The sequence below is a fragment of the Giraffa tippelskirchi genome, chromosome 2 (assembly GCF_054371585.1).
Source record: "Giraffa tippelskirchi isolate mGirTip1 chromosome 2, T2T-mGirTip1v1.2.pri, whole genome shotgun sequence".
Lineage (NCBI taxonomy): Eukaryota > Metazoa > Chordata > Mammalia > Artiodactyla > Giraffidae > Giraffa > Giraffa tippelskirchi.
The window spans coordinates 237,501,865-237,523,540 of NC_137276.1; the positions used below are offsets into that span (position 1 = coordinate 237,501,865).

Below are 21,676 nucleotides of genomic sequence, written 5' to 3' on the forward strand. Positions count from 1 at the left end.
CCATTAACTTGTTACGTGAATTGGGCAAGTGTTTTCATGTTTCCGGGCCACTGTTTCCACATCTCTAATTAGGGAGTTGGACTAACTCAGCGGTTTCAAACCTGACCGTGAGATCTGGCCCCACACCCACCCGCCACCAACCGAAAGAGACAGGTTGGAGTCTCTGTAACCTGATTTTTTAAGGAACCCTTCTCAGAGCATCCTGTCACCTGCCGTGTGTACAAATCAGAACATCCTGTCACCTGCCGTGTGTACAAACCATCGTAGCTGAGCCTCTGTAGGGCTACTTCTAGCTTTAAAATGCTGTGTGATAGTCACTCCGTCATGTCTAACTCCTTACAGCCCCGTGGACTACAGCCTGCTAGGCTCCTTTGTCCATGGAATTCAGCAGGAAGAATACTGGAGTGGGTTGTCATTTCCTCCTCCAAGTTAAAATACTGAGTCTTCATTAAACTAGTATTCTCTACACTTGGCAGAATCTGAATTAGCATGAAATATTGATATTAATCAGGGCTTCTCTGATAGATCAGTTGGCAAAGAATCTGCCTGCCATGCAGGAGACCCCGGTTTGATTCCTAAGTCGGGAAGGGACTTAGCCTTTCCCTGGAGAAGAGAAAGGCTACCCACTCGAGTATTCTTGGGGCTTCCCTTGTGGCTCAGCTGGTAAAGAAGCCGCCTGCAATGCAGGAGACCTGGGTTCAACTCCTGGGTTGGGAAGATCCCCTGGAGAAGGGAAAGACTGCCCACTTCAGTATTCTGGCCTGGAGAATTCCATGGACTCTCTAGTCCACGGGGTCCCAAAGAATCAGACATGACTGAGCGACTTTCACTTTCACTTTCATTGATTTTAGTCAACAGCATGAATATATCAGAGCATTCTTTTTAAAATACACATCATTAATAATATATGTGAATGAAATGGTTTATTCAGAGAGCCTAGCACAGTAGTGCTGGCTATATAATGAACACTGACCTCATAGGATTTGCAGTGAAAATAAGTGGGATATCGTGGTTGAAGAGTGTGTGCCCGAGTGCTGATGGCAGTGAACACTCAATGAATGATGGCCGACAGGACAGTAATAGGGCTTCCCAGGTGGCGCTAGTGGTAAACAATCTGCCTGCCAGTGCAGGAGACATCAGAGACGTGTGTTTGATCCCTGGGTTAGGAAGATCCCTTGGAGAAGGAAGTGGAAACCCACTCCAGTATTCTTCCCTGGAGCATCCTATGGACACAGGAGCCTGGCAGGCTACAGTCTATAGGTCTATAGAGTCGAAAAGAGTCAGACATGACTGAAGCAACTTAGCATGCACACACACACAGGATGATAATAACAGTGACATTGGTTATAAGATCTCACTACTCAAAGGAGTAGTGATCTCCTAAAGGAGATCAATCCTGAGTGTTCATTGGAAGGACTGATGTTGAAGCTGAAACTCCAATACTTTGGCCACCTCATGCGAAGAGTTGACTCATTGGAAAAGACCCTGATGCTGGGAAGGATTGGGGGCAGGAGGAGAAGGGGACGACAGAGGATGAGATGGTTGGATGGCATCACTGACTCAATGGACATGGATTTGGGTAGACTCCAGGAGTTGGTGATGGACAGAGAGGCCTGGCGTGCTGCAGTTCATGGGGTCACAAAGAGTCGGACACGACTGAGCGACTGAACTGAACTGAACTGACTCAAAGTGTGCCCCAGGGGTGAGCAACAGCAACATTATCTGGAACTCATCGGAATGCAGAGTCTCAGGCTCCACCCCAGAGGCAGAACCTGCATTTTAGCGGGGTCTCTAGGTGATTCGTATCGCATAGAGGTTCGAGAAGCGCTGAGATAGAAACAGTCCTGGGGCTCAGCGACTCGAGGGAGCTCGTCCTAGCAGTGAACCACGGGCTGGGAGTCACACTCACATCAGAAGGGGCTCAGGCCGGTACCTTTCTCTTGCTCCTTAGGGAGTGTCTCTGACCTGGAGGTCTTGGACTCCTGACTCCCCTGGCATGTTCTCCCTCTCATCCAAACTAACTGGAAAGCTTTTTTAAGAACACAGTATTATGTCTACCATAGTGCAACAGCACTGTAATTTTGCTTTACTTTTCACATTTTTAATTATTCAGCCGTTTTATTTGTCACCATTTAGGGAATTATTGCAAAACTTATGTCTACAATGCTACTGATGAATGCATATTTAGGCAACTAAACAGATGTAGAATGGGTTGACTGCTTTGATAAAATTAAACATTGATGAAACATATATTTGCACAGCAATAATGATGCTGGCATTTGTATAAATAATAACAGATCTAGCTCCCTAATCATCCACAAAACACAGTGAGGGAGGTGACAGAACTCCCAGATATGTCTCACTGGGCAGATCATTTTCTACTGCGTGTTTTTTTCCATGTGAATAAAGTTATGTTAATTTATAGCATGTATTAGCACTTTAAAATGAGAGAAATATATTTGAGCAGAAAACAATGTGGATGAGACCTGAAGCATATTTCCAAAATATGTTATAATTTCCAGAGCTTCTTTGTACTTCCTCCACAGTGACGTAGTTTGATTTTATGCAAGATGTGTTTTGAGCTTAACTGAATCTATGTTACACCTTTATGTTTCACATTTTAACATCTCTGAAATTGGGATCTGTCATAATTGGTGGCATGTCACAATTCATTTGACAGCATTTTTTTCTTTTTTACAATCAATTGGATCTTAAAATCAATTAGATTGAAAATTAGGATCTGTAGTGAACTTAATCCTAGTCCACACGCTAAGTCACTCAGTTGTGTCCGACTCTTTGCAACCCTAGGGACTGTAGCCCGCCAGGCTCCTTTGTCCGTGGGATTCTCCAGGCAAGAACACTGGGGTGGGCGGCCATTCCCTTCTCCAATGCTAGTCCGCAGAGTACAATAAATGGAACATAAAGGAATCAGTACAGCCACCTGTATTTAAGAAAGAAGAGCAAGTGAATAAAGACATAGACATGACATTAAATAAGAAACGGCTCCACGGATTTCTGTTTTCACAAGAGCCAGAGAGGAAAATCATAGAAGATAAGATAATTTAGCAAAAGGGCAAGAAAGAGCAATAAGGGAGATGGAAAACATAAGGAGAGCAAATAAAGCACCCAGCTGGCAAATGTAGCCAATGAGTATATTGTTTTGACCACGTTTTCCTTAATTGTAGTGTGAGATGCCTGGATGGCATCACCGACTCGATGGACATGGGTTTGGGTAAACTCCAGGAGTTGGTGATGGACAGGGAGGCCTGGCGTGCTGCGGTTCATGGGGTCACAAAGAGTTGGACACGACTGAGCGACTGAACTGACCTGGACTGAGCGTCCTATACCAGCCAGTCCATTTGCTGCTCCCTCTTCTGGATGCATGAGATGCTCCCAGCATCTTTCAGGCGGTAGTTTCTCTTTGCTGGCCCACACACATGGGCCAATCACCCCATCACCTCTGAACTTCCATCTCTCTCCCTGTCTCCTATGTTTTATCCAGTCCCAAACCACCCATGTTATCCAGGGTTCTTGGCCTCCTTAATCAATAGAAATTGATAAAAGGCCAGACAAGAAATTCAGGCAAGTCTTTACTGGGGCCCCTGCTGCACAGAGAGGACCAAGAACAAACAAGAGGTTCCCTTGCTCAGTCCCCAAGGTGGGGGCAAGCTGGGCCTTACATGAGGCAAGGGAGGCTGCGTCCAGGGCTTGAGCCAGAGGGCAGCTTAGATGATCCGCCCACCCCGTAGGTGGTGTTGAGTGCAGGGGGCAGGCGCAGGACCCTGCTTTCTCTCCTGACCCCTGCTTTTGCTCCTGGCTCTTCGGAAGTGGCAGTTGGGTTTTGTTTTGTCTTGTTTTGGTCTTTTTTAATCTTGTTGTCCACAGTTAGCCCCAACTGCACGTTTATTTTTAGTTCCTTATAGTTTCTTTGTATTTTGCTGCCTGAGGCGAGGTGTGTCCAGATGCAAACACAGCCGCAAAGGGTCCCAGGTCCCAGGCTTGTCTCACTGGGTGTAAATGATTGTTACAACTTCTGTTTGTTTGTTCTTTCAGGTGATATCAAGATTATCAAACAAATCGACAGTCTCTCAGGTATGGCTTTTTGCCAAAGAGCAAAATATTTATCTAAAATTTGTGGGATTTCCAACAAATCTGTTTTCCCCTTAAAGATTTTATGTATTCACCTTTGACTTCCCCTAAAACACTTCCCAGTGAGAGATGTGGTAATTGACTTGCCTGTGTTTGGGAAGAGAAAGATGGAAACTCATAAATCTTTTTATGGGCCTTATTGGTATTGTTAAAAAGTAGTTTGTCATCCAAAGCTACTCAAAAGAGCAAAGTCCTGAATTGTTCATCTTAGTAGAACTGAGCTTGTAGGTCAGTCTCCACTTTTAAGAACCCTCCAATTTCACGGGAAACTTTCCCCAAAAACAGCGGTTTGTCAGATTTATAACCTATACTTTTATTGCCCATCATCCTGTGACAGGAACCCTGTAAAAGGCGCCTTTTCTTGCCCTGTTCTCTTCATGAAGCAGAGCCCCCCAGTTTTCACACACACACACACACACACACAGACACCTGCACGCAGAGGCACACAAACAAATCCAGTCGCATCACACTTTACAAAGATGTTGGTGCTGGACTGAAGAGGGTTGGAAGTGGGGAGCAGACTGAGCTACTATTGAGAATGATTTTTAAAACTCTTGAAACATCTCAGCGCTGTCAACCACGTTTCTCTCTGGCACCGTCTTTCCTCTCCCTTCTCTTCAAAACCCCTCCTCAGGAACTAGTAAAACTGTCCTTACATGGAAACCCTTCTCAACAGGCATCCTTTCCTCATCACGGTACCTCTTTTCTGCCAGATCTTTCCTACATTCTCCTTCTTATGAAGAGAAATTTAGCCTTCTTTTAGATTTTCCAATTTGAATTCTTGTCCCCTCCACAGTACTCTGAAAATGAGCATCCCTTCCAAGAATACACCACCCTTAACTTTCAAAGAAAATTTCTGTATAATTAAGGCTGAAGCTCATTTGCAGTATCAAAGTCACTAGAATAACAGGGGTTTTAATAAAACACATATTTATTTGTCTCTCATGGATTAGGCCAGAGGTGGGCAATATGACAGTGTCAGTTGGGTCTAGAGAGTTCTTTCTTGCTGCACGATCCTCAACGCATGCCTTCCTTCTTCAAGATCTCCTCATTCTCTCAGATGGCTGCTGGAGATCCATTCATTTCATCAGTGTTCCAGACTAGAAACTAAATAAATGTGAAAGAGCAAGATAGAAGCTCCCCTTATTCCAGGATCCTTCCTAAAATGTCCTTATAACTGGTCCACTTATGCACTATCATCCCAGAATTTGGCCTCCTGGCAAAACCACATGGCAAGGGAATGTGGAAAAAGTGATCTTTGGGCAAGGTGCATTGCTAAGAGTTCTTTAAGAAATAAGTGGGGATTGTGTAAAATATCCCAATACTATCTGTAGGACCTGCCCTAATGTAAATATTTTTTTCCATTTTCTTCATGATCATCCTCATCATCACAAGGGCAAGCATTTAATTAAGCACATTACTGGTGAAGGAAGTGGCAACCCACTCCAGTATTCTTGCCTGGAGAATTCCATGGACAGAGGAGCCTGGCGGGCTACAGTCCATGGAGTCTCAAAAAGTTGGACAAATCTGAGCAACTAAGCACATTGAATAAAGAACTAAAGGCATTACATTAATTAAAATATTTGCATCTAGTTGGAAAGATAAGTCTTTCCCTTTCTTCAAGAAATTTTGACCCATGAAATTAAAATACACAAAAAAATCTTCCTAAGTGAACTGATCGTTTCACTTATAAAAGCTATGGCTTCCCCTGAATGGGCCTGTCAGTCACTATAGATTCAAATTCATTTGGGATTCTCCAAGGCAAGAATACTGGAGTGGTTTGCCATTTCCTTCTCCAGGGGCTGTCATGAGCTGTCATGACAGCTCATGACATTTGAATAGTGCTCTTAGATATTTACTGTTCACTTTATTTTTATTAGAAATTGTTGATAAGAAAGTATAAAAGAAACTGAGGCATAGGACAAAGAACAGACCCTTTGGAGTAGGGAAGCCATGTCTGGGGCAGAACAAGAAGCACAGACTCTTCCAGCAGCTCTGCTGACGCCACCAGCTTCGCCTTGGCATTCTGGTCTGCCTGCCCCTTCGTCATCACCTCCTCTGTCCTTGCCATGCTCTCCCTCGCTTCTTCTCAGCCTGCGAGGCTGAATGGCCCCCAAGCAAGGACTCTACATAGGATTTGGCAAGACCAGCTCCTTCCTTTCCCAAAGCCCTTTACAGGGAGCAGATCACAGCATTTTCTGTATTTCCCACCACCTGACTTGTGGGAACCAGGAGAATCAAGGAAACTTCTCATCTTCTTCCATCTATGATACAAAATAGGAAAAAGCTTTATTCTCCATGATAATGTAATTTTGCTGGTTGATCTCCACATGAAGTTCCACTGAGGACCCTGTAGCTTTAAAATGCTGCTGCTAAGTCGCTTCAGTCGTGTCCGATTCTGTGCGACCCCATAGACGGCAGCCCACCAGGCTCCCCTGTCCCTGGGATTCTCCAGGCAAGAACACTGGAGTGGGTTGCCATTTCCTTCTCAATATCAAGGCCCAATTATGCTAAGTGAAATCAGTCAGACAGAAAAAAGACAAAAACTGCATGAGATCATTTACACGTGGAAGTATCTAAAAAATACAACAGACTAATGACTATAACCCAAAAGAAGCAGACTCACAGACACAGAGAATGAAGTGTTGGTTACCAGGGGCGGGGGGCAACACCAGGGTGGGAGAGCTGGGGTGCAGACTATTGGGTATAAAGTAAGCTACAGGGTGTGTTGTACAACATGAGGAATATAGCCAATACTTTATAGTAACTGTAAGTGGAGTATAGCCCATAAAAATTGTGAATCATATTATATATCTGTGAATTACATGATAGAATTTTATATAATATCAACCATAATTCAATAAAATAAAATGATAAAGATCCATGAAATTAATTAGTTAATTAAACTACCAAGGCCCAAGACTTCTCAGTAAAATTGAAAATGTCTTATTCCTAAAAGTGTGCCATCATATACTATTATAGATGACAGGCTGATGAAAAGCCCGATGCAAACCTGGTAAAATGCACCTTTCGCAGAGCTCCCACTAAAAAGGTTTAAAAGACCAAACAAAAACCAGGAAAGCAGAGAGAATAACCCTAGCAGAGGTCAGAAATCGGGAGACTTTGAACACCTGAATAAGTAAAGGCCAAGTCTGTGAAGTCTTCCATTGTTAAGTCTCCTGGGGAGCTGGCTGTTCAGATGGGAGTCACTGGTGAATGAGCCGCGCCTCTGAAAAGCTCTGCGCGTCTGTACTCACCCGTGTCATCCTCTGGTGCAGTCGGAGCCCAAGGGAAATGGCAGCATCAAGAAGAGACTGCCGTCCATCGTGGAAGACGAGGAGCAGGAGGACGAGGCGGAGGAGACGGCCTCCCTGTCTCCCATCTACACCGGGGGACCCTCCTCTTCTCGCGGCAAGAGGCCTGGAGGCGGTAAGAGCTACCTCGGCTTAAGCTTGAAGCAACTGGCCTCGGGGACCGTGCCGTTTCACTCACCTATCCGAGTCTCCAGTTCAAACTCCCCCAAAACCAAACAGGAGACGGATGCCCCAAACCATGGCAAAAGAAAAGAGAAGAACTTGAAATTGCAGCTTTCAACTTTGAACAATGCTGGACCCCCAGACCTCAGTCCCAGGTAAGAGCTTCCCTCGCAGAATCCTTCCCGCGGTGGAGGTGGCTGCTTTGCCTCCCACTAGCACCTGGTTAGAAAATCAGCCAGCCTTCTGGACCTTTCTGCCACGCAGGTTCCACGCCTAGAGGCTTCAGCTTTCCTCAATTTTTCTGTGCAAGTTTTGACTCAGTAGTGAAGTGTGGGCAGAATGAGAATAAACCATGTTAGTCATATTCTCAAAAGGGTCTATTAAATGTTCCCACTTCCTTCTCTTCTCCATTTATTCATTTAGCTCTACCTACTTTTATATGCTGGAGCGGGCTGCCATCTCCTCCTCCAGGGGATCTTCCCAACGCAGGGACTGAACCCACCTCTCCTGTGACTGCTGCATTGGCGGGTGCATTGAGCCAATCCGCCAGTGAGCCATCTGGGAAGCTCCAACTGTGCATATGCTTTTATAGATGTATATTTCTACATTGTAATTTATAACTTATAAATTTCTAATAAAAATGAAACCGAGGAAATGAAGTTTCTATCATTATCCCTCCATATCTGAAACTTCACCAAAAGTTTCCCAGGGCGGTCAGTGGCAATGCTACCGAAGATGCGGTGCGGGTCCTCCTCTCCCGCAGGATCTGCTGCTCTGTTGTGGTAACTGAAGCCTGGCTTTACTTCCAGCCTCTTCAGTAGGTAACATGGGATGGTTCTGTGTTTAATCTAAAATATTCACTTCAGGATCCACTAAAGATGATTGAGACAGTAAAAATTCCTGACTCAGAAAATGTGAGAGGGGTAGACTCTGGGGCATAGCAGCTAATGAAAAAATAGACGTAAGAAAAAACATATTGAATGACTTCTATTCCCAGATACTCAGCTGGGTAATTTTGCATTTACTGTGATGGTTAGTCTTTTCAGGAATCTTATAAAGTAGTTCGTATTACCTTGGCTATAAACTTATAAGAAGTGTATTTTGAAGGTTAAATAGTTTGTCTAAAATTTCAGAAATTTGAGTTCTGAAATATAGATTCAAAGTCTGTTTTTCTGTTTATAAGGCAAGAGATCTTTTTGATATACTATATGTTGGTTACTCACTTGAAGAATACAATTTATCCATTTAGAGAAAATAGTAAGGAAAAAATAAGCAAAGCAGGCTTAGTGAAAAGTAGATGGATATTAAACGTTCAGGAATTCAGTTGGAGATGGCAGTTTGAAAACTCAGCTTAACTGTTCTTCCTCAAGTTTCTCTAAAATGAAAAAATAATAAATTTTAAATAGGGGGGAAATGTATCAGAGCTGGAAAATAAAGGTTCATGTACAACTGATTCTACCCTTATGAAAAAAATGTTTTACTTTATATACAGAGAAAGATTTTGAGAACATGGCAAAATGTTAATGGTAGTAGTGTATGACCGATGATTTTTCTTTTGAGATTTTGATTGTATGTTTACATTTGCTACAATAAATTCATCTTTTTTTAAAAAATTACGAGTGGTTTAGATATTAACCAAGGAAAGAAGATTAGCTCGAGCCCTAGCACTCATTTAAATACAATTCTTCTCCTGTCACTTCAGAGTCTCATCTAAGTCTCGAGTAAAGTTATCGTTAGGTTAAAACTCTTTAATTCTGGATAGAACAGTAAGTTAACATTAATTTAGATAAGAGGACTTCTGTAGCTAAGGTTTTGAATCTGAGAATAAATAAGAATCTAAGATCTATAGAATTGCTGTTCGATAGAAATATAACATGAGATAAAATTGTGAGACACTCAAGTAATTCTAAACATTCCAGTAGCCACATCTTTGAAAAGTAAACACACATAGGCACACATGTGAAATTATTTAATAATAATTTAATGATATGTTTTATTTGATTTGAGATGCCTCAAATATTAGCATTTGAAATGTAAACGGTATAAAAAATTACTGATTAAATAACATTATGTTTTTACTAAAATCTTCAAAATCCAGTGTGTGTTTTATACTTACAGCACATCTCATTTTCACATTTTAGGCGCTCAATGGATGTATAAGGCTAATGGCTACCATGTTGGTTAGCACAGCTCTAGAGTGTCTAGAATTTAGAAATTTAACACAAGATTTTTTAACTCTTCTAGAAGTAGCTGTGACCCATGAACATAAATGCACAACTAGCCAATCCTCATTATCTTAAACAGGATTGTTGATGGAATTGAAGATGGAAACAGCAGTGAAGAAAGCCAGACTTTTGACTTTGGCTCTGAACGAATCAGACCGGAGTCCAGAATTTCTCCTCCTCTTGGAGGTAAGCTCTATATTTAGTCTTCTCTCAAGGGGTGATGTTTCTTTGTAACTTGTAATATCTGGCTCTTCACATCAGGTGGCCAAAGTATTGGAGTTTCAGCTTCAGCATCAGTCCTTCCAATGAATGTTCAGGGCTGATTTCCTTTAGGATGGACTGGTTTGATCTCCTCGCAGTCCAAGGGACTCTCAAGAGTCTTTTCCAGCACCACAGCTTGAAAGCATCAGTTCTTCGGGACTCAGCCTTCTTTGTGGTCCGACTCCCCTGAACACAGGCAGCCACCACCAGTCACGAGGTTTAAGGCCAGCAGCCCCCTGCCAGCTCCCTCCTCCCCTTCCCACCTGGCTCTGGTATCCTTGCATCAGGCTTTCCTGCTAATGAGCACATCCTTCCATGGACAAAGCCAAGCCCAAGAAAGACTTCAGAATGGGCAGTCCTGGGGTGTGTCTCCATCATTTGGTAGAATGCCAGTCTTCTGCCTCAGTCAGCAGCTCTTCCAGGCACCCACCATCTCCTGGGGAGACGGGAGGATGAGACCCCCAGTAGGATGACCGTGGGGTAGGGACGGTGAGGCGAGGAATGCCGATGGCAGTCAGCAGTTCTCATGCATTCAAGTAACGGACCGTCACGTGCTGACACCTCTCTGCTTGGAGCAAGAGGCGCAGAAGTTATAGTTCTGGTCAAACAGGTGTGAGTCTTTGCTGTGGCAGCTGGTGGCGGCTCCCACCCGGGAGTTCTCTTGTTGGGTCACAGGACATTACCGTGACCACCCGCCTGATAATCCCGGTCCCGCCGCCTTCCACCCTCCTCTTCTCCCTTCCCAGCATCCAGCTGACACTTACCCGCTCAAGCAACAAGCATTCTTGGCCATCTCCTACATGTCTCTCATTTCTGTCCGAGACTTTCTGTCCTTTCTGCCACTCCCCTTTCCTTGCATCGTTCATCTCTTGCCTGCATTGTTACCAAAGTCTCTTTTCTACTTTCACTCTGTTCTCCATACAGAGTGGACTATTTAAAAAAAATACAAAGCTATCCTTATTATTTTATTCCTATGCGTAAAATCCTGAGATGGACTCCCATTGCCTTTAGTATGAAGTTCAAACTTATCGCATAATTGCTTTTTGAATGTCTCTTTTCTCTGCTAGACTCAAAGCTCCATGAGGGTCAACATATTTTCTTTATTTCTGTCTCCTCTAAAGGGGAGCTTCCCTGATAGCTCAGTTGGCAAAGAATCCACCTGCAGTGCAGGAGACCCCAGTTCAATTCCTGGGTTGGGAAGATCCCCTGGAGAAGGAATAGGCTACCCACTCCAGTATTCTTGGGCTTCCCTGGTGGCTCAGCTGGTAAAGAATTCGCCTGCAATACAGGAGACCTGAGTTTGATCCCTGGGTTGGGAAGATCCCCTGGAGAAGGGAAAGGCTACCCACTCCAGTATTCTGGCCTGGAGAAATCCATGGACTCTATAGTCCGTGGGGTCACAAAGAGTCAGACACGGATGAGCAACTTTCACTTCACCTCACCTTTAAAGGAGGTCTAGCCTACTGTCAGTTATCCCATATTATTCATTGAATGAATAGACTAACTTTGCAAAATGTCTCTGTAAAAGGAGCTTTTACTACTCTGCCACTTCAGATTGTTTTGAACAACTTCTTTTCTCCCGCAAACAATGTCTCTATGCTTAGTTGACCAGAATTAGGATATGAAGATAGTCCTATCAGGATATTTATACTGACAGATAGTACAGGTATAGATGTCTCTATATATCAAATCCTTTCCACTCTAGCTAGCAGTGACTCATCTGTCCTTCTGCTCCTAACAGATATGAATAGCTTTGTAAAAGTACGGTAGAGAAAAGGTGGAGATGAGAGAACCAGGAAACGGGAGAAGTTACCTTTTAGTGCACAGAGGAGACAGAAGTCTGCAGTGGAGAGGAGCACCTTTAATAGAGGTGGGAAGAAAATGGTCTCATGGACCCAGGAATCAAAATTTGAAAAGGAAAGAGAGGAGGAAAAGAACGCTGCTTTTCCATGGCTTGGAGGCCACTGGCTGCGATGTATTTTTGGCAGACAGTCAAAGGAGAGAACATGTGCCATCTGGGCCACGTGGTCGCGATGGTGTCGAGGAGACGGGGCAGTTGGCCTGGACACGCCCAGTAAGTGGGTCACAGTCCCCGCCATGCTGCGCGCCCAGCTCCAAAGAGCCCATCAGGTGCCATCCCGAGGCACACTTGGGAGACAGACTGACGGCCTGTGCGTCTCAGGAAGGGAGCTGAGCTTCCTTCCCTGCTCCAGGTCCCCCAGCCCTCAAACATGAGGCGATCCCTAAAGGACTCATTCTGTGTGTGTCACTTTCCAGACCCAGAGATCGGAGCTGCTGTTCTCTTTATCAAAGCGGAGGAGACCAAGCAGCAGATAAACAGACTCAACAGTGAGGTATGGAGCTTTGCCTTTCTCTGGTCAGGCTGGAGTGGTGAGGGGCTAGAAATCCCAGTCACCAGCAGCAGCAGCGTAATATAGTCATGGCAAACATACGCTCTGGTGGCTAGCGACAAATGTGGATGAATTCCCACTCAACCGGATGTGAGTATCAGTTACTTAACTTCCCTCAAGCTGTCTTGCCATGTGTAACAAGGAGATAGCAGTTATACCTACCTTATGGCCCATTTGTGAAGTTAAATGAGATCATCTAGCTAAATCATTTAATATACAAGAAGCACTAGGTGCTAATTTCTCTAATTAATGTCATAAATGTGTTGATATTTGGTTTCATTGGTGCTTTTTCACTTTATACTTTAATTTTTAACGACTTAAAGCAAGATCATTCATCCAGAGATGAATCAAAAGGAAAGAATCAGAGTAATCCAGTGGCCTGAAACTGTTCTTTTCTCTAGACTGCATTTGCTGTATAACTTTGAGCACTTTAGCTCTCTAAATCTTACCATCTCTTTCTATAAAATAAGGTAATTTTACAAACAATTTTATTGAGGTATATTGTACATCTCATAAAAGGCACTCATTTCAAATGAGTACAATTTGATAATTTTTAGTAGCTTTATTGAGTGGTTCAACCATGCTCATGTGAGTTTTAGAATATTTTTATCATCCTGACAAGATCTCATACACCCATTCATGATTAATTCCTGTTCCCATATCCAGTGTCTACTTTCTGTTTCTGTAAGTTTGTCTTTTCTGGATATTTCATATAAAAAAAGAAGGTTATTTCTGAATCACTCTCTTCATTTGGGTGCCCCCCAATATAATTAATTTTAAAAAAAGATTTTGAGACAATGATCTGGATGCAAATACTTTCTCTGGGAGGTGATCTGGGAAGCAAGAGGAGGGAGCAGGAGAATAAGACAGAAAGAAAGGAAGGCAAGTGAATCAGGGTGTGGTGATGAGGTGACTGACTCTGTAGGCAGCTGGGGCCCCATTCTGCTGGGGTAGGGCGCTGGGAGCTCGCGGGCTGCTCGGAGTTGTTCTTCCATGAGTCAAGAGAGAAGATGGCTTCTGAGGGGTTACCTGCAGGCTTAGCTGCAGGAGAGACTAGAAAGGTCCTTCAGATGGGAAAATGCAGGAACACCCAGCTGTGTGTGACGACCTTCAGGGTAGACCCAGGTCAAGTACCATGAGCAGGCACAGATGGGGTAATAGGGCTTAAGTGGTAGATTCTCTGACGAGATCTTGGCAGAAAATGTAGCCAACTGATGATGTCGATGGGATCTGAGAAAAATGAAATTCATACAAACGCAACTGGCTTCCAGTTTTCTGTAACAATGGAAAACTGGGCATCTTGTCATAACGTCCAAAAGTTTCTGCTCCCCTGTGTTCCATCAGCTCGGGGAAGATGGGTGTCTTACTGCTCTCTCCCCTGAGTCTGCGGTCTCTGGAAGTGAGATTGTTGCCAACAAGAAGGAAGAGGCCAAAGTGCAGACTAACAAGTTAGGAACAGAAACACTAACTGTATTGGAACTCCTTGAACTACAAGGACTTGTCTGTATGCAGGATAACTCAGAAAATCTCTTATTGAAAATACACCAAAAGACCAAAACAAAATGAACTAAACCCTCTGTTGGAGACCTAGACATCAACTTGTGTGTGTGTGTGTGTGTGTGTATGTGTGTGTGTGTGTTTGGTTTAAGAGCACTGATGGCTCAGCTGGTAAAGAGTCTACCTGCAATGTGGGAGACCCTAGTTCATTCCCTGGGTTGGGAAGATCCCCTGGAGAAGGAAATAGCAGCCCACTCCAGTATTCAGGCCTGGAGAATTCCATGGACGGAGGAGCTTGGTAGGCTACAGCCCATGCGGTCGCAAAGAGTCAGACACGACTGAGCAACTTCACTTTCTTTCTTTCTATTGTTGTGGAGCTTTTTTGATTGGTGGGGTTTTTTGTTTGTTTGTTTGGACATCAACTTTTTATGGAACAATTTCCTTTTAAGATACTGTCATCCGATAAAATCACCCATCTGAATTATTTTCTCTCACATTTGAGGAGATTATCTAGTGTCTGTAAGAATGGGTTGACCAATATCTTAGCTCAGCTACAGAAGTTAGTGATTAGTTTGGGGAAACAATGTGTATCTTCACTTTTTGGAATGTTGATGATTTTTCCAAGTTACAGCTGAAAATCCGTACACTATATGCCTTTCCATTCAGAATGTGAGTCAGTGATAGATGCATTAAAACAGATAACCACTTGGAAAACACAATGTTTACCCTGTGTGATTCTGCATTCATGACTGCTTTTCTAGTGAAATGACATAAATCTTGTTATCTTGTCATATATTGAAGTAAAAAGGGCAAGATAAGTGTCAGTGGTCCGATTATTCCTTCCCTAAAGAATTAGTTTTTCCTTAGTTGAAAATATCTGATTTCTTCATAGTTGAAGCATAAGTAAAAAAGATCTTATTTTTCACACATAATTTAATTTGTACATAATCTTGACCCTTTGCTGCTGCTAAGTCGCTTCAGTCGTGTCCGACTCTGTGCGACCCCATAGACGGCAGCCCACCAGGCTCCCCCGTCCCTAGGATTCTCCAGGCAAGAACACTGGAGTGGGTTGCCATTTCCTTCTCCAGTGCATGAAAGGGAAAAGTGAAAGTGAAGTCACTCAGTCGTGTCCGACTCTTAGCGACCCCATGGACTGTAGCCTACCAGGCTCCTCCGTCCATGGGATTTTCCAGACAAGAGTACTGGAGTGGGGTGCCATTGCCTTCTCCGCTTGACCCTTTAGGTAGTGCATTAAAACTCACTAAGACAGACAGGATTAAAATACGAACTGACTTCAAACTGCAAAGTTACCCCCTTCTCACCTCCTACTCGTCTTTTCCCCATAGCTTCTACAAAGTGATGTTTATGTAGCCAAAAGAAAAAAAAAATTCTGTCCTTCAAAGGCCAAGACTAATTTTTCTGTTTCACCTACTTCTTGCTACTCACATATGTGATCATTTGATTGCTTTATTCTTTCTTTATTCTATTCTTTTGGCTAGGAATAAGCAGGAGAAGAATTAATAATAAATGTAGGAGGCACTGGATGACAATAACTCTGCAACCCAAAGGGGACTCCGTTAATATGCTGCTGCTGCTGCTACTAAGTCGCTTCAGTTGTGTCCGACTCTGTGCGACCCCATACACGGCAGCTAGGTGAGGCATATTTGACACTGTGTTAACCCGGAGGGCACTGTGCAATCCCCATTCTGATACTTGCTCAAACATTTAAGATATAAAGAAATCGTGCATTGATGTGTAGAGTTCATAACCAACTGACTAAATACAGCACTAAAATAAGGAAAGAAAAACTGTTGGTAATAACCTACATTCACAGAACCGTTTAGAGAGCTTAGGAAATGTAGGACAGCTGCTGCTGTTTGAGTGCTTTTGAAAACGTTGTCATTGTTTTGCAGCGGTGAAACGGTGACATGCTAAGAAAATTGTTTAAAAATAACAACAAAACATCCTGGTGGGTGGCAGGGACTGTGTCAGTCGAACACTCCACTTCTGGAAAGGTTTGTAGGGAAGGCTCAGAGGGCTTCCTCGTCTCTGAAATCTGGGTGACCCAGGAAGACTCCACGGCCAGGTCTACCAAGAGAAGCTGCGTGCCCCACCCCAGCAGGGTAACACACCAAACACAACAGAGAGAAAGGGGGAAAGTTTGGAGCAAGACTGGTATCTAGATCCCTATTCATGAACTAGCTCTGTGACTTCAGCAAAGTGTTCACCTTCGCTACGTTCAGATCTTTCATCTATTAAATATTAATAATAAAATCTGTCACAGAGGAGTGTTGTAAGGACTTCATACTCTATGTAAAGCACCGAACAAGATGTCTTCTTTTAATAAGTGGGCAAATGGACATTCCTTCCTCATGCAACGTCATGCTTCTAGTCAACAAATGTGACTCAAGTTAGACCCCCACGCTACCCAGCAGTGCCCCATGCAGAGTGATAGCAGAATTCGTCAATGCTGATGGAATAAAATGAAATGAATGAAGGGAAACATACTTGATTATGAAAATTACTGCTTTCACCTGAGATTTCCTTTTGTTATGAAGATGCTCACTATCAAATTAGTATCGAAAATGATAGGGCAAAAAAAATTTACATTTCAATGCATCTTACTTTAGCTAAACAGCTTGAGGTAATGGTGTCACTGATTTACTGTAAAGAACGCTTCTCTGTAACACTTATAGACTGAAGGGCAAAGAGGGCCCGTATGCCAGTTAATAATGCTTGACCGTTACTTGACATTACACTAAACATATAAACAGCAGAGTGATGGTAAAACTGGGCAGAAAATAGCCTGCCAAACTTAACAGAAAGATGACCACAGTCAAATCTTCATTCGCAAAGTGAGAAAATGTGGTGACTTGTTAAATCATCCTTAGCGGAGCGCAGCTTGGCTACAGCGCTCTACTTGCCACTGTTCAGCGTTTTGCTTGTAGGTGCGTAAAGGAGCCAGTTAACATCAGGCCATTTTAAGGCAGCTTGAGCTTTAACTAAATTAAAGAATGAAATATATACATGCCTAAACAAAAGAAACTTTATTTTGGGGGGCTCCAAAATCACTGCAGATGGTGACTGCAGCCATGAAATTAAAACACACTTGCTCCTTGGAAGAAAAGTTATGATCAAACTAGACAACATATTAAAAAGCAGAGACATTACTTTGTCAACAAAGGTCCATCTAGTCAAAGCTATGGTTTTCCAGTGGTCATGTGTGGATGTGAGAGTTGGACTATAAAGAAAGTTGAGCGCCGAAGAATTGATGCTTTTGAACTGTGGTGTTGGAGAAGACTCTTGGGAGTCCCTTGGACTGCAAGGAGATCCAGCCAGTCCATCCTAAAGGAGATCAGTCCTGGTTGTTCATTGGAAGGACTGATGTTGAAGCTGAAACTCCAATACTTTGGCCACCTGATGTGAAGAACTGACTCATTGGAAAAGACCCTGAAGCTGGGAAGGGTTGGGGGCTGGAGGAGAAGGGGACAACAGAGGATGAGATGGGTGGATGGCATCACTGACTCAATGGATGTGAGTTTGAGTAAACTCCGGGAGCTGGTGATGGACAGGGAGGCCTGGTGTGCTGCAGTCCATGGAGTCGCAAAGAGTCGGACACGACTGAGCAACTGAACTGAACTGAAACAAAAAACGTGAGCTTTGTAGAAACAACAATTTATATTGACTTTTTTGAGACAGAAGTCTGGCTTCTCGTACTTTTTATTAACTCCAGGTTTGAAACAACTTGATTGAGATATGATTAGCATGTCTTGGAATTCATCCACTTAGAGTTACAACCTCAGCCTTCCCTGGCGGTCCGTGCCTCCCCTGCAGGGGGCACAGGTCCCGCCCCTGGTTGGGGAACAGAGCTCCTGCAGGCTGTGCAGTGTGGCCTAAAGTAACTCATTAAAGGGTAAAGCGCAAGGGCTTTCAGTACATTCCTGACTCGTGCATGGAGAAGGCCATGGCACCCCACTCCAGTACTCTTGCCTGGAAAATCCCATGGATGGAGGAGCCTGGTGGGCTGCAGTCCGTGGGGTCGCGAAGAGTCGGACTCGACTGAGCGACTTCCCTTTCACTTTCACTTTCTTGCACTGGAGAAGGAAATGGCAACCCACTCGTGTTCTTGCCTGGAAAATCCCATGGACGGAGGAGCCTGGTTGGCTGCCGTCTACGGGGTCGCACAGAGTCAGACACGACTGAAGCGACTTCGCAGCAGCAGCAGCAGACTCGTGCATGCATCACCATAATAAATTTTCAAACAGTTCCTTACCCCACAAAGGAAGTCTGCCCCACACAGCCAACACCAGTGGCTCCCCGCCCCTCAGCCCCACGCAACCGCTGATCCACACTTGCTCCTACACACTCGCCTACTCTGGACATTTCATGCGAATGGAATCGTACAACATGGCCCTTTGTGACTGGTTTTCATTTAGCATGTTTTTGCTGTTTTAATCTCACATTGTGGCATGCCAGCACTTTATTCCTTTTTATTGCCAAATAATAGATTTCATTATATAGATATTCCACATTTTATTTATTCATTCATCACTAGATGGGCATTTGTGGTGTACCTACTCTTTGGCAATAAGAATAATGCTGCTATGAACATTCATAAAACACTCAGAAAAAGTCTTGTGTGGACTTTTTTTAAATTAATTTATTTTAATTAGAGACTAATTACTTTACAATATTGTAGTGGTTTTTGCCATACATTGACATGAATCAGTCATGGGTCTTGTGTGCACTTTAAAAGAAAATCATGTGCAAAAGCATTTTATTTCTCTCTGTCTGCCCTGAGTGATTCCAACCAGACATAGATGGTCATCACAGTATGATGGGTAGTCCACTGCATATGCTATTCTATTTTTTATATTTTAATTGGAAGATAGTCGCTTTACAACGTTGTGTTGATTTCTGCTGTACAACAACATGAATCAGCCGTAAGTCATCACACAGCCCCTCCCTCCGGGGACCCCTCCCATGCCCCATCTCCCCACCTAGGTCATCACAGGGCACCGGGCTGAGGCCCCTGTGCTCAGAGCAGCTTCCCACTGGCCGCTGGTTTCCCACGTGGTCACTCTCCCAGATGACCGCACCCTCTCCTTCCCCTGCTGTGTCCACGGGTCCATTCTCTACGTCTGCGTCTCCGTGCCTGTCCTGCAAACAGGTCCCTCGATACCCTTTTTCTAGATTCCCTACGTGTGCGTTAACATATGCCAGTTTTCTCTTTGTGACTTTGTGCGCATGTTTTCATTTCTCTCGAGTAAGGAAGAATTGCTGGTAACTCTGTGTAACATTTGAGCAACTGCCAGACTTCCCCAGAGCAGCAGACGCGCTGTACATTTAGCAGCATATGAAGATTCCAAGCTCTCCAGTTGCTCACAACAATTCTTATTTATCTGATTTTCTTTTATTATGACCATTCTTGTGTGTGTGAGGTGGTATCTCATGTGGTTTTCAATTGCATTTCCCTGAGCACTACTAATGTTGAGCATATTTTCATGTGCTTACCGGCCATTTGCATGTATTTGGAGAATTGTCAGTTTATATCCTCTACCCATTTTAAAACTAGTTTGTCTATTTATTATTGAGTTGGGAGTGTTTATATATTCTAGATAACAAGTTATGATGTTCAGTTTTCTTCTTCCATTCTTTAAGGTGTCCTTTCATTTTCTTAACATTTTTCTACAAAGCACAAAGTATTAATTTTGGTGATAACCATTTTATCTGTTTTTTTTTTTTATTTTGTTCTTTGTGATTTTGAGGTAACACGTAAGAAACTATTGCCTATTCCAGGGTCATGAAGATTTATTCCTCTGTTTTCTTCCAAGAGTTTTATAGTGTGAGCTCTTACATTTAGGTCTTTGATCTATTTTGAGTTAATTTTTGTATCTGGGTGTGTGTGTGTGTGTGTGTTAAGTTGCTTCAGTCGTGTCTGACTCTTTCTGACCCGTGGACTGTAGCTCGCCAGGCTCCTCTGTCCCTGGGACTCTCCAGGTGAGAACACTGGGCTGGGGTGCTATTTCTTTCCCCGTGTGGCTGATGAGTGGGCTGAATTTATTTAATTTTTTGTATGTGGATGTCCAGTTGTCACATCACCATTTGTAAAAAACACTGTTTTCCCCATTGAATCATCTTAGCACACTTGTGAGCCACTTGCCATTGACATTAGGGTTTATTTCTGGACTCGCAATTCTATTCTATTGATCTGTGTGTCTATCCATATTGTTTTAAATTTCTTTCAACAGTATTTTAATTTTTCAACAGTAGTTCTTAGTGTACAAATATCCTTGGTTAAACATATTCCTAAGAGTTCTATTATTTTTCATTTTATTCTTAATTGTTTTCTTATTTGGGGGCTGTTCACGCTGCACAGAAATACACCTGATTTTTCCATGCTCATCTTGTATCCTCCAACTTTACCAAGCTTTTTAAATAGTTCTAATAATTTAGGGGTGGATTTTTTAGAAAACTTTTATATACGATCATGCCTTCTAGAAATAGAGATGCTTTTATTTCTTCCTTCCCAATTTAAATACCTTATACTAACTTTTCTTCCCTAATTGCCTTGCCTAGAACATCCAGTACAACACTGAATAGAAATGGAAAGAAATATCCCTGTCTTGTCCCTTCTCTTGGGAAGGAACTCTTTCAGTCTGTCACCATTGAATATGATGTTAACTGCTGGTTTTTCGTAAGTTCCCTTTTTCACATTGAGGAAGTACCTCTGTGTTCCTGATTTGTTGAGTGTCTGTATCACATTGTTAGATTTTGTCAAATGCTTTTTCTTGCACCTATTGGATGATAATGTGTTTGCTTGGTTTTGTTCTTTATTCTACTGAGATGGTGTATTACAGTAATTAATGGTTTGGGGATGTTACGCTAACCTTGCATTCCTAAAATAAACCCCTCTAGCCATGGTGCAGAATCCTTTTCACATATTTCTGGATTCAATTTGCCAGTATTTTGCTGAGAATTTTTGCCATTTACCCATAAATTATTCATCTGCAGTTTTCTTTTTTCTGTGGTATCTTTGTCTGGTTTTTGTGTCAGAGTAATATTGGTCTCATAGAACAGGTTGCAAAATACTCCCACCTCTTCTATGTTCATGGGGTTCGTTCGTGAAGAATTTCTACTAATCTCAAAGATTTGGTATAATTCACCAGTGAAGTCATCTGATCCTGCACTCTTCTTTGTGGCGAGTGTTTTGATCACTAATTTAATCACTTTACTTCTATCTCCATTTAGATATTCTATTTCTTCTTTAGTTTTAGTAGTTTGTGTCCTAAAATCTGTTTAATTCACCTAGGTTATCTAATTTGTCGGCCTGTGATGGTCAAAGTAGTTCCTTTTTTTTTAATTTAAATTAGTTTATTTATCTATTTTTTAACTTTACAATGTTGTATTGGTTTTGCCGCACATTGATATGAATCCGCCATGGGTGTACATGCGTCCGCTTCCAGAACCCCCTCCCGCCTCCCTCCCCACCCCATCCCCCTGGGTCATCCCGGTGGTTCCTTAGGATTCTTTTCATTTCTGTAGTGTTGGTGGTAGTGTCTCCTCTTTCATCCCTGATTTTAGTAATTTCAGTCATCTCCTTTTTTATCTAGATGAAGCTTTGTCAATTGTTGATTTTTTTTAAAAAACAACTTTT

General features: G+C 42.9%; 1 protein-coding gene across 1 annotated transcript in view; it reads left to right on the top strand.

The window, feature by feature from the left end:
- Positions 1 to 21,676, top strand: part of KCNH8 (potassium voltage-gated channel subfamily H member 8) — a 444,159-nt gene that overhangs the window by 394,993 nt on the left and 27,490 nt on the right. Inside the window, exons 12-15 of the mRNA XM_081573380.1 lie at positions 4,054 to 4,092; positions 7,428 to 7,780; positions 9,930 to 10,036; positions 12,389 to 12,465. Coding sequence (XP_081429506.1) covers positions 4,054 to 4,092; positions 7,428 to 7,780; positions 9,930 to 10,036; positions 12,389 to 12,465 — 576 coding nt within the window. The remainder of the gene's footprint in view (positions 1 to 4,053; positions 4,093 to 7,427; positions 7,781 to 9,929; positions 10,037 to 12,388; positions 12,466 to 21,676) is intronic.